Source organism: Meleagris gallopavo, chromosome 3 (genome assembly GCF_905368555.1).
Source record: "Meleagris gallopavo chromosome 3, MGAL_WU_HG_1.1, whole genome shotgun sequence".
Lineage (NCBI taxonomy): Eukaryota > Metazoa > Chordata > Aves > Galliformes > Phasianidae > Meleagris > Meleagris gallopavo.
This window is the reverse complement of record NC_139406.1, coordinates 81,541,681-81,555,473: the sequence shown is the minus strand read 5'-3', so window position 1 is coordinate 81,555,473 and position 13,793 is coordinate 81,541,681. Positions and strand designations below refer to the sequence as shown.

Here is a 13,793-nt window from a genome sequence, read left to right as displayed (position 1 = left end):
CGGCTACAGTTGTGGTTGTTTTTTTTTGAATACTTAAATCTGAGGGGAGCAGTACCTTGTTTGCTGAAATGAAGGTATCTCACTGTAGAAGCTGCAAAACTTATTTTCATCTGGTAGGAATAGTGAATAGCTATGGATTGAAAACCAGTGGCTCGAGATGTTTAACCTTTATCTGTCTATCTCTGCAGAAGTCATGTGCAGTTTTTTGAAAGCTTTGTCTAGAACCTGGTTTGCACATATCACATAACATTAATGGTGGGATTTAGATGCTTGCGTGTCTGTGCAGGCCTTCAGTTTCCATGTCTTTTTAGCTGATGTGCCCACTGCCATGACTGAGGTGCTGGTGGGCATCATCTGGAGCCAGATTGCATTTATAACAGCCCGACAAGACTCATCTTCCAAGAAAGCAGTGCACATATGCAAACACAAGTACATGCATACTGCAGTCCTGTTAGACGTAAGAAATCTGTTAAAATCTGCATCTTGGAACAAGAGGATGGTGAGAAGACAGTGCTGGAGGACTGCAGAGCACCAAGAACAGCGTGTATTTCAGGGGCAACACCACCTGACCAAAGACATTTCTCAATTGTTTTTCTGCATAGACAGTCTTCAAGCCAAAGTCGTGTAAATAAATGAATCCCTTCATATTTTCTATACTGATTCGTTATCTTCCAATTTTTACAGTGGTTGGTGAGGAAAATCTGTGTTTCCAACACCCATTTTGTTCAAGCAGTGTAGAGGAAGCAAAACAATGCGCTAGGTATGATCTGATTTTATATGCATTTCTTCAGCCTTTTGCTCAGGTTTATCCCATTCCTGCCCATAGAACATGCAAGGCTTCACTTCCACAACAGTAATGAAACTTAATTCAATCCTGAAAGCATTCTTCAAAGGTTAAAATAAACACTTTTTGTACAAGAATGCAGTACATTACATTACATTACATTACATGTAGGTAAGATTTAGGTGACATCAGCCATACACTCTGTGCTGCAAACTTCACAGTCGGGAACTTAAGTTTCTTAGGCTGTCTGAAAAATGCAAAACGCTCCTGATGATACAGCGACTGAATTCTGGAGAAAATATTGAGCAGATGCATCTGTGTCTCACTCTCTTTTAGCAAATGCATAAATCCTGAATATTACTTTTATATCTCATAGTAGCCATTAAAAGGTTAGTTTTGCATCTGCAACAAGTTGACATGGAGCCAACGCTAAATGAAGCACTCTGGTTAGCAGCTAATGCCGTCGTTAAAAACAGAAAGCACAACTAGTATAATTAAAGCTTGTCCTTCAGGATATAAATTAGAAAATTGTAGTGGGAATGCCTAATGCCTACCCAAGAAACCCTCTCACTTTGCTTAATCCACTGCACGTAGCCTCCCATACGTGGTGATGGCGAGGATGGTTGCATGTGCACTGTGGGGCACCTGTCCTGCAACTGAAGGGGCTCGGAGGACACGATGGCTGCTGGGGAAGCACAAGGAAGATGACGCCTGCCTTGCAGCACTGTAAAATGGGGTTAATCTGGTTAAAGGTAAAGTCAGTAAGTTCATCTTCCACTTTTTTACCTTATACTTTAAATGCAAGTCTGTATTAGGAACTCACATTTATGGCAGTCTTAATCATCCTTCTGCAAGAAAAGTGGTGAGATTTAGGGCTGGGAAAATCAGTGGGAAAACAGAAACAGCATAAAAAAGGAATACAGCCACGTAGCTGGAAATTGCCCTGGGATATACGCAGCCACGAGTATTAGTTGCATGTGTAAATTGTTTATGTTATTAACGAGGCTGACTTCTGGGCCAAAGACCTTGAGATTAATACAGTAAAGGTATGCAGCTGTCTCAACACCAGTTTCTCTTCTTTGTCACGAGCTAAGAGAGGTTCTGGCAGTGGCCAGAAGCAAAAGCTGACACATCTCCCTCCTGAGAGTGAAGAGGCTGAACTTTGTCAGGGGCAAGCAGGAACCTGGTCCTGGAACCCACAGGTCAGCTTGGCTAGGGCTCTGTAGGGCTGGATTTACGGTACTTAAAATCCATGACTTCATTTTAAATGTACGCACTTTTTTGACCTTTTGCTTTGAAACTTCCTTCGTTTCTTAGTCTCAGTAGTGTTCAAAGCTGTTTATTGAAGTTTAGAAGTTGTCTGCTTTGTTTTAACATCATTAATTGCTTTGTTATTCTCAAGTAGTTGGGCTATTGGATTTTTTTTTCTTTCTCTCATTATGAGGTGATCCAAGTGGCTTTTGCAACCATTTCTTCCAGGCTTTTGACTTTGGCACGTTAATATCCAAAATCTCACATCCACAGAAGGCACAGCTTCCTTATCTCATATTTCATCTCCCCACTTCTTCATACATTGTATAAATAAGGCTAAATATTCTTTCAGCCGAGTGCCTGTAACCTTTACAATAAAACCATTGTACAAAAATGCTGGAAAAGGAAAATATGTTTTCTTCTCTTTACATTCTGTCCCCTGAAGATCTACACAACTGTTCCAAGCTAAAATCAGTCAAATAAATCCAGAATCAACACATAAAAGCTTGCCACTTTTATTTGCATACAAAAGAGAAATGAAAGAGGTTCACAATAAATTATCAGTGTACTCCCACAGAACATTCTTGTGTGTTTGCATAATGTGGGTTAAAAACAAATACTGTTAAGATAAGACTTCTTTGTGAAAAGTTTTAAGGAAACCTGATAATGTACTTTTGTCTCGTGAATTTAGTAGTGTTACTCTGCTAGTAAAAGCAATTCATCCAAAACTAACAGAACACAGTCAGCTGCAAAAATTTGGGTAACAAAACATAAACTCTGTTGAACGGTTCTATCTACACCAACTAACCAAATGCATTTTTTCAGATACAGCTTGAATACCATACTCTGGAGAAAGATCTGAAAGTGATCTTCCATCATCATCTAGCACTGACCCACTAACATACTAAGTTTCTGGCATGCAAGGTAATTTTACCTTTATTTCTTGTTTCAACTGGTCTGGTACATGTATTTTTCTTTAATATAAGAGCCTGTAAACATCTTCATTGACAGATTAGGCACTTGGACAAGGGGCCAAATACAGATGCACATAAAATATTTCCCTTTCTAAACAGTTCATTGAGAGGGCTCTTTTCCATTTTCCCTTTTGTGTTCCAGAGTCTTGATGCTTCTTTTGGCTATCTTCCTTCTGAAGCGACTAATTCCAGGGGATCTCAGCTCAACGGCTTCCATGTCTTCTCGAACAGGAGTAAACTCTGGTTGAGCAAGATGAGGTGATGGATAGGAGGACTGGGAGTATGGGGATGGTAAAGGGTAGGACCCGTGAACTACGTACGGCTGTTGCTCACCATCGTAAAGGTCCTCAGGGTCATAGATTTGGTAGGAGTTATGTGGCAACTGCACTACTGGGATGTCTTGATCAGTTGGCTCACCGTATCCACCTTAACCCACCACCACCAAGAGTATTCATATGGTTAACACAGGAGAAGGGGAGCAGAAAATTGAAGCGTTCATTAGGAAATTGACATATATATATACCTTTTATACATAGAGAGTGTGTGTGTGTGTGTGTGTGTGTATATATATATATAATCTTTAAATACACATTTTTTTATTCACATGAAGGAACAGTGAAAACATTTAACAAAATTAATAAGCTGGAGCAATTGGAAACCCACCAACAGACAGCCAAGTTAGTTGGAAACCACCACCAGAATTTGTCTTATGTCCAGTTGTAATACTGTGCTTATTATACACTGCACAATCTGCCTGCTTTAGCTTATTCCAATTATGGGCTGGAATATATGATTAACGGGCAAAATGGGTCAGACAATAGCTTTTAGCAGTGCAAGGAAGCTAAGTGCATGTACAGCAGCTAGCAAGTTCATTAGTGGTAGTCAATATCGATGGAAAGCACAGAGCAGTTCAGCATCCGTATCTGACCTTCAGCCAAATGAGGACTGAACCAGAATGAGTCTTTCACCTTCTGGATTGGTAGCCATTGTAAGGAATTGGGCCTTAAAACAGGAAATGAACAACAGGGAAGGGAAGTGAGGAAAAAAGGATAGGAAGAGACGACAACAAAAACATTCACATAAGTAAAACATACAAATCACTTCACGAGCAGATTAAATTGTAAACATCAAACAAATAAGCCTTATGCATAATGTTTGTAGTAACTAGTAATTTACTAAAACAAATTTCAATTTTAGGCTGGACAACATCACTCTTGATAACTGTGTTAACTTCTTCCCACAGCCTCTGTGCTACAACAAACAAGGAAAATAGAATACACAGAAGATACAGAAAGAATCATTTTCTCCAGGTTGCTTCATTTGTTAATGACAGACGTGCATCCCTGTTCCAGGTTACACTGGGGCAGGTTTAGTAACGTTCATGCTCTCATGCCATTTGGAGGCACACGGAAGAGGAAGTGGAGAAACACGTTTTAAAAACTACAGATGTGCAGCTCTGCTGTCACCAACATTAGGACGTGGGATTCAACGCACAGAACGTTCAGGTGGAACAGGCTCGTACAGTTACACGCACACACACAAGACAAAACCCAGTACACTTCCTCCTTTTACAGGCCCAAATCAGATGGTGGACTCTGGTCACTATGCTGCGGGCACCTTTGGTTTGTGGGGTCATTCCACTAAATTCAGCAGCACTGGACGTGCGTGTTTTTATGGAGCAAATCACGTTTTAGTGCAAGGATCACCAGTAGCCTCCATCTTACTTTGGCTGTTAGAAGGACACGCTATGTTTCCTCGCCCCACCTCCCCCCAAGCGCAGCCTACTCACCTCCCATACCATAGCCAGCACAGGAGGAGGGGTCACAGTACCCCGGGGGACCGGCGGGGCCCTGGGAGCCAGGGGGCCCAGTGTGGCCAGCAGGGCCTCGTGGGCCTGGAGAGCCTGGTGGGCCCGGGCTGCCAGTTCGGCTCTCGCCTGGAGGTCCTGCATAAAAAAGGGAGACGAAACGTGTGACTAGCATCTCTCACAAGGCAGTGGGTTGACCGCCTTGGCAGTGCTGCAGGCCTGGTGCTAGGAGACGATGGCACAGAGCTCGCTACAAATATGGCAGATAGCTCGAGCACAGGGGCTGGGCCTCTCTGCTCCAGCTCCCCCACACATGCTAAGGGAAAGGCTCCAAACTTTTTCCTCCTCCTGACAAGCCTCTTCTCTGGCCGTTGCTTTGTGTTCCTTGCCAAAGACAGCTTTTAGCCAGATATTTATACTAGTATTTCCAAAGCACAAATGTTTCACCAAGTGTCAGACGTTTGGAAAGGCAGTTTCATAGGGGGAGGACTGCATGCATAGGTCTCCCTTTCACCCACACTGCTTGAATTCACCTTCTCGGTAGCACTGTGCCTCGATATCGATACTGTAATGGAAAGAACATCCTAACAAAGTCAACGCAATTTTATGCATGTTTCATCCTCCGTTATTTCAGGAACTGAATATAACTCTCTTTGATTAGTGAGCTAAATTAATACACATTTCGGTCAAGTTACAGTTGACCTTGAGTCAATGAAAAGACAAATGCAATTAATCCAGATTAAGTTTTACCTATTAGATGTCATCTCTGAAAAGGAAAATTGATGTGACTGACTATACTGTCATGTATCACGTCACAATATCATATTACATAGTACGAACGTTACAACAACAAGGTGCCCAATGACTGATTCCTCTGCAACATAAGCCTTAGAAGCAGAGGGCACAGCCATGAAATTCTTAGGTGCTTTGCAAATGGGCCAGGGGAGCCCAATGCCACATATGTAACATCTTTACCTGTAGATCCGGGTGGGCCTCGGGGTCCTTGAGTTCCAACACCTGGATTTCCTCTGTCTCCTTTCTCACCCGGTAAACCTAATGAAACAGCACTCAACAGTCACGTTTTGAACAAAGCTCTACAATGTTCATTATTTAGCTGGACTATAGTTCCACACACTACTTTTCACTTAAAAACAAATGCAAGAGAAGAAAGGCGGTAAAAATAAAACACCTATTTGGCTCTTTTTTCCTCCCTTCTCTGACGGCCCCACAAGGGGATCACAGCATTCCTGAGGCATTAAACATTCCTGCTGCCATCGTGTTTGCTTCGAGGTGTCATGTAGGGGCATAGGCCAATTTCCCAAAGGCACTTTCCTTCTGGAAGAGTGCTCCTGGATTAATACCAAGGTACAACTACAGTGAGTGGAAGAATCCTCAGAACTTCACAAAGCTGTCTACAAACTACTGTGTGGCCCAGAAAAACAAACAAACAAACAAAAACACCCTAAACAAATATTTAATCATAGAATCAAATGTTGGAAAGGACCTACAAGGTCATCTAGTCCAACCATCCTCCCATTACTCTTGCTACCACAAGCCACTAAACCATATCTCATATCTCGTAATTGTAGAGATGTGTACAATTGAAATCCTTTCCAGAAGTCACCCACCAGTTGTTCAGCAGAAGGTGGTTCCATACATAAATGGAGAGAGTTATTATGGGTTACTGAAAGGCCTCAAACTGCTAAAATGCAAGAGAAGTCTCAGCACAGATGGAATCTGTCCCCCAATTGAATTCCAGTCTAAAAGCTTTGCAGTCACAAAACTCTTGACTTTCCATTTGCTCGTGGCCCTGAATTGCTATGCTTGGGTCTGATTTGTGAAGAGCACAGATCAAGTAATGCAGACAAGGCATTGCATTCTTCCAGCTTTCCATCACCTTCTACCCTACCATTATGGCATCCTATAAAAACACTTTCTATATGCAGCGATCACAAAGAGTGGTATCGAACTCAAGTAGGTGTCAAAACTACAAATTCCAGACCATGAGTTTCCACCGGCGACTTGGAAACTCTCATAAAGTCTGTGTTTGATTTGGATGGTTTAAAGACAAAATCCAGGCTGGTTTGTGGGACTTTACCCCCTATTTTCCAGACCTCCCAATGCTGCTAATTTCTCTCACTGCTTCACAGCTTCCATGCTCTCAGAATGAAAGCTAATATAGAGCACCTTCATAAAAACCAATCAGACAGAAAAAAAAGTGCTGCTACCCTTGATGAGACATGGTCTCCAATTTCAACTAACAAGGTGCTTCCTTCCCTCCTGTTCAGGTAGCTGTTGCATCTTAGGGAAAAACCACTGGAGGACACCTCCAGGTGACCATGTCTGGACCCTTTGTTTATGCAAGAAGCCACATAAGATTTTTTCCTTCCTAAGCAAGGTTCTGATGGATGCAATTAAGAATAAACTTTAAATGTGAAAATACTGTAATAAAAACTCATCACTCACAATGTACTGCCCTCCATAAGTTGCCAAAATAAGGATTTACTGAACAGCAATTTGGTGGTGCATATTTGCTAAGTTGGTTTCTGGGCTTTTGACAAAGGTATAAGCAGAGGGGGAGTGGAAAGCCTAAGTGTGAACACTGAGAATCACTTTAGAGCCCTTTAACCTGCTGGCATTTTCCTTACACTGCACAGAGCTGCACACTAGAAGTCAGCCCACTGAAAGCACCGACCCCACTGAGAGCAGAGCCTACAACATAGGCAGCTTTAACGCCATCTTCCCACTCCTTCTGTGGTTTAGTCTGGTGCCTCCTCTCTAAGGCAAGCGGTATGGCCCAGAAAAATGACTTCTCTTCATTTTTTGAGGAGATGATATAAGGAATTGAAACAGAAAGTGAGACAGCAAAATCTGTATTTCCTGCAGTCTCTTCTTTAGCTGAAATCTTCAGGAGTAGCTAGTCCTCCCACACAGCATCTTCAGGGACTGGACAAGCTTAAATCACACTAAGGAGAGGATTCACACGCACTTTATGTACATGTCTACCTATCTAGAGATATAGATAAATATCTGTACACTGAAAGATGTAAATGACATCAGTCATCATGACATCAGTGTTATTATCCCACCAATTACTATGATCACCAGTCCAGGTATGAGATCTGTAGGGCTTGATGGGGTTTCTCCCCCTTTCATCAGCTCCTTCATTCTCCAGCTTATATGAGGTCACCTGAGAAAGCCAGGAACTCATTCCAAATCCAAACAATCGCATCAGACAGCTCTGCTGTGCTGAGACCCATCCCCTGGGCAGGCTCTGTAGCTTTACAGGTGCACAGTGGAATATATATGAAATCCAGCTACTGCATTTCCAGAAATTCTGGTTGTCCAAGTGTAGACAATCCTGATACTGTGGCTTGGATATACAACTGTATGTTCTCCTCTCCCCAGTGTTTCTGCCAATTTTGGATGCATTAGATCAGAAAGATGAGGAAAAATTTACCAGGGAGTTGGAGACCTTGTTTCTGACTTTATTCCAAGATCTGATATTGAGCACAGAGGATTATCAAACAAAGCCACAACAGCTTGTCCCAGTGGTAGCAGAAAGTGAAAAAGGAATTCAGTTTCAAATGTCTTCTTTAGCTTTGCTCCAGTGACTAGCTGGTTAGAGCTTCATTTCAGGTAATTTGAGTACATCTCTCCTATCATATATCCCTCACACCTTGTTTGTAGACCACTGCTTTCTCTCAAAACTATAATAGTTCCCTCCTGCCATTTTGCAGGTAGACAATGAGTTGACCTCTGGTCAAACTCAAGATCACTAAGATCTCACTGAAGGTGAAGGGGTATTACGTGTTTTAATTACTCAGGCATCTTGAAATTTGCCAGCATTTTTCTTCTGGGGTTCTTAGCAATGTAATACATGAGATTCCTGCTCTCAGAATGTTCTTTTTCAGTCCAGTATGAGCCTCCTATTTTTAATGTAGCATTTAGTTAGTACACAGATTGCAGATTCAACCTGAAATGCTATTCAGAACTTCTGATGAATGATTGCATTGCACCACGCACCATTTATGTAGGAAATGGGCCTAGGTGCTAAAGATATGCTCAAATCCACATTTATGACCCTGGGAGAACCTGTCAAAGCCACATCTTCTGTTACTAGCAATTGAATTCTACCCATTTTAAATATAACATTCTCATGCACACCTCTTGTCCTGCACTGTAAATGCAGTTTCCAGATATCTAAAATTTGCTTAGCCCTGGTTTGCTTTAAACATACGGAAAGTCTCTTCAATTGCAATTCCCTATTTTTGTTGCAGGTTTTTTAACAATGTAAATTCATCTAAATTCATCTTTTCATACATGACCAGTATGAATTGTTCAGCACTTACAAAAAGCAAAGTCTGTTTGTGTAAATTGCTTCAAACGTAAAAAGATTGACCCAAGATAACCATCTGGAGTCTGCACAGATGCTTAGCAAGAGGATCATTGTTTATCTGACTCTGTGTTAACATTAAATAATGACTTCAAAGGCAAATGCCACAATATTTTCAAACCAGAGCCTTCCAAGCACACAGATATTATTCTCTATACACACAAGTAGACGCATCCATACGTGTGTTCCCAGGAGAAATTCAAGTAATAAATGGCAAGAACAGAACAAACCTACTCAGGCTAATAATAAAATATTCATTCTGGAACAAGTTATGAAGATCTTGCATGGGGTCAACTTTTCTTTAAAATCACATGGATATTTAGTTCCTAAAGCAAACATACTGCAGGCCAGGATACAAATTTGCTTCAGGTTTCTTTCAGTTTGTTTTCCAGAGAAGTTTATCCAAGTGAAAGAGAATATAAACACTGAAACAAGAATAACCAGTTCCTAAGGTGAAACTCACATGAGTTAAAATTGAGCGATGAGCTCCACTAATAGACTTTCCACCACAAGTCTTTAATAAAGTAAGTCAGCATTCACAGACCTCTTGGTCACAGTTAATGGCTCCCTCTTATCAATGACTGAACATTCAAAATCCTCACATTTACTTATTTATATATATTGAGGCATTCTTGGCATTTTATTAAAGCATGCCTATAGAAAATCAACCAGAAAAGACATCATTCTCCCTGTAGGTTCTTGCAATGGCTAATTACTGTGAGGGTTAAAAGTACGTATCAGAAATTGTCATTTGAGTTAGAATTCTTCAAATCCTAGTAATTATTTTCATACTGTGCTCTGGACATACTTCAGCAATACTCTGTCTTTCCTTTTTCAAGTTAACTGTTTTTTTTTAAGTCTTGTCCTCATCCAAAATAAGCAAGGGCTTGGGCTTAGCCCCATGGAGATCACAAGCAACTGAAATCAATTATTTCCAACTCTGCTAAAGATCTCTCTGATAGCATCAGTTATTAAAAACAAAACCAAGATCATGAGCACATTCTCTAGAAAAGAAAATTAAATGTTTCTCTTCAAAGGAAAATCTTAAGTATCTCTCTTTAAGAGAAAACTGTCCTTTGAGGAGAACTGCATACTGCAATTGAGAAAAATTAAACTCTTACCTAAAGTTATCCTCTTTTAAAGATGTGTAATTGTATGCATACTGTATAATAAGAATAGATTTTCTTATTTTCTCTTTTCTTTCTTTCTTTTTTTTTTTTTTTTTTTTTTTGTCTAGAGGAAGCTGAAACTGGAAATAAAAATATTTGACTCAACTGGCAAAAGTTTCATTTAATTCCATTGGAAAGCTGCCATCAGAGCCATAGACATGGGCCTTTTGATAACACATGTTTAAGTAACTCTTTCATATAAAGCCAGAATGCAAATACAGATGAAGCTGTACTTGAGCATTGTGGCTTTCCAAGTGACAGTGTATGTATTTGTGGTATTTTAGTAACAATGAGATGGAATGAGTAGCCATTAAGTTGTGTGCATCATTTCAGCACACATAGCACAATAGCAGAAATCCAAGGAGTGGTAGAACAACAACATTTTCACAGCTTCTGAAAGCTAGAAGTAAATCGGCACTCAGAAGCCAGACATCAGTTATTTAAGTTCCAGTTCACAAACACAAAATCAAAACAAAAGCTGTTGGAATTAGATAAAATAAAAATGGAAAACAGTGTGTGAACTAATAAAAATAACAGAAGTAAGTGCTGCAAATAATCACTTTAGGTATGTTTTTTCTGTACTCCTCCGTTTGTGCAAATAAGTAGGGCAAAAAAATTCTAGCAATTTATCCAGGGTTAGGTATTATAAAAAGTAAGACAACGTTGCCTCCTTAATCACTCATTCAGTGGTCTGTTGAGTCACAACTAAAATATTAATACACAGGGACTGCTAGAGAGTTCCTTTTCACAATACTAGAAACCTAAGTAATAAACACACTATTGTGATCCCAATCCATTCAACAATGTCTACACTGGAAAAAAAAATCTCAGGAGGCAAAAGACACTGCAAACAGAATCTGTCAAGAGAATGACTTATCCCTTCTCATCGAGGTGGTCTTTCTTGGAATGACTAGCTCAGTGTATTCCTAGTGAGATAATACATTCAGGAATGGGACACTGTGGACCTAGAAGTTCAAGTGGAGGTTCCTATCAGAACTCAAAGACACTTTCTCAATCCATCTCCCTCCAAAAACGTCGGATTAACACTTGGCAGAGTGACAAGGTAAACAAGGAAAAGAAGCTATCAGCCAGACAAGTTAGCAGGGAAGTACACTTATTTCAAAACCTTTGACTGCTGACATTTTCCAGTAAAACTCTCTTCACGGCATAAATGTGAACCAGTTCCACATGTTGCTTTTAGAAGTTCCCACTTCTCACAGGCCTGGACTGAATGGTTGATGGGCAGGAGAGGTAAGAGGAAATGTCTAGCCACTTCTGACTTTTTCTCTTCCTGCTATAACATCTTTCCAATCAGTTCAGAATAGTACTAGCAATTATAGAGCAGCAATTCCAACAGTTTGAACTCTGAGAAAATAAAAGCAACACTCTACCAGGAAAACAAGTGGGTCTTTTTTTCCTCCTAAAGGCATTATAGTATGCTTTACTGACACTACTGTCACTGTTCCAGTGTTTTAACTGTACTTGAGGATGGAGACTCATCTGGCACTGTTTTTGAATGTAAAATTAATTTCATATACATCCAAAATGCTGGCGACATCAGTAAAAATAAACACATTGCTCACAAAGATTTCCAAATGGTTGGCTGGAGATCTTCATGGACTATAAACTGTGACTTGCTGAGCAAGTTAAATGCAAGCAGTACTTTAGAACACAGCAAGGGATAGGTTTTGAGTCCATTTGCCCTTCTCTGTGCATTTACTAGAAACTAAAAAGCAGAGCAATTTTTATCTATTAATTTACTGTATGATATGTAATTAGAATGAAGTGAGAATTGAGAGCGTAGAAGAAACTTCCAGGCCATCTCCACAAACATGGTAAAAAAAAAAAGTATTATATTTTACTGCTGTGTTTTGGGTTAGCTTAGCACACCCTATTGGAAAATGGAAAGGCAGGGGCAGGTCCTGACTGACTTAGTGGTCTTCTATGATATCAATGAACAAGAAAAGAGCCACTCATGTCAGCTATCCGACGTCAGCAAGGCCTTTGACATGGTCTCCCACAGCATCCTTCTCTCCAAACTGGAAGATAAAGATGTGATGGGTGGACTGTTCAATGAACGAGGAACTGGTTGCAAGAACATACCTAGAGAGCTGTAATCAATGCCTCAATGTCTGGATGGAAATAAGTGACAAGTGGTGTCCCTCGGGTCAGTACTGGAACCAGTGTTCTTTAATATGTTTATCAATAACATCAACAGTGGAATTGAGTGCGCCCTCAGCAAGACTGCAGATGACATGAAGCTGCATCTTGCATTTGACATGCCCAAGGGTTGGGATGCCATTCAGAGAGATCTAGACAGGCTTGAGCTGTGAGTTGAGGAGAAACTTGTGAAGTTCAACAAATCTAAGTGGAAGAACTGGCATTTGGGTCATGGCAACCTCTATCAGTACAAGCCAAGGGATGAAAGGATTGAGCACAGCCTTGCCAAAAAGGATTGCAGGTACTGGTGGATGGCAAGCTGGACATGAGCCAGCAATATTCCCTCACAGCCCAGAAAGCCAACCATATCCTGGCCTGCATAAAAATAGCAGGGTCAGCAGATTGAGGGAGGTGATCCTGCCCCTCTGCTCTGCACTGGTGAGATCTCACCTGGAGAACTGCATCCAGATGGGGAGTCCTCAGTACAGGAGACATATCCACAGGAAACCTACAAAAATGACCCTACAAGGACAGACTGAGTGAGTTAGGGCAGAAAAAGGCTTTGAGGAGATCTGATAGCTGATATTCAGTATCTAAAGAGGTGCTAAAACAAAGAAGGAGTCAGTAAAAGCCTGTTGAAGTCTGTTCTGATAAGAGGAACAATTTCAAACTAAAAGAGAGGAGATTTAGACTGAACATAAGAAATAATTTTTTTACAATAAGGGTGGTGAGGAATTGGAACATGTTGCCCAGAGAGGAGGAAGAAGCCCCATCACTGGAGACATTCCAGGCCAGGCTGGATGGGGCTCTAAGCAACCTGATCTAATCATACGTGTCCCTGTTCATTGCAGGGGATTTGACCTAGATGACCTAGATGAACTAGATAAAGATCCCTTCCAACTCATGATTCTGTGATTCTAGGATTCTCTAAAAAGGATTATGAAATATCCCAGGCTCTGTACAAACTAAAATGTATCTTTCAGTTAAATGACCTTCTACTGCATCCATAATGCATCAATCTAAAATTTCCATTCCTTTTGAAGAAATGAAATCCTCAGGGACTAGTAAAATAATCTGTTTTTATGGTTTTTTGTTTATTTGTTTGTTTTCTTCCTGGGTTCTGAATGAGCTCCCTTCTCTTCTGTTCAGGTTCTATTCATGCTTGTTGTTATGTGAGTAATAAAAATCATCTTCATTTCAAGTAAAATCACTAATTATTTTGTCTTTAAGTTCATATATAAATTCTTGATTC

At 40.5% G+C, this 13,793-nt stretch overlaps 1 protein-coding gene across 7 annotated transcripts in view; it reads right to left on the bottom strand.

Annotated features, from left to right (window-relative positions):
• Positions 1-2,534: 2,534 nt before the first annotated feature.
• Positions 2,535-13,793, bottom strand: part of COL14A1 (collagen type XIV alpha 1 chain) — a 116,901-nt gene continuing 105,642 nt past the window's right edge. For 3 of the 7 annotated variants that reach the window (XM_010709269.4, XM_010709270.4, XM_019614230.3), the window contains exons 46-48: positions 5,792-5,869; positions 4,799-4,954; positions 2,535-3,435 (exon numbers count right to left, since the gene is read on the bottom strand). In XM_010709269.4, coding sequence (XP_010707571.1) covers positions 3,110-3,435; positions 4,799-4,954; positions 5,792-5,869 — 560 coding nt within the window. In that variant the 3' untranslated portion in view covers positions 2,535-3,109. Of the gene's footprint in view, positions 3,436-3,514; positions 4,012-4,798; positions 4,955-5,791; positions 5,870-13,793 lie in introns of those variants that run through there. The other 4 variants (XM_010709271.4, XM_010709272.4, XM_010709274.4 and 1 more) reach the window with 3 other exon arrangements.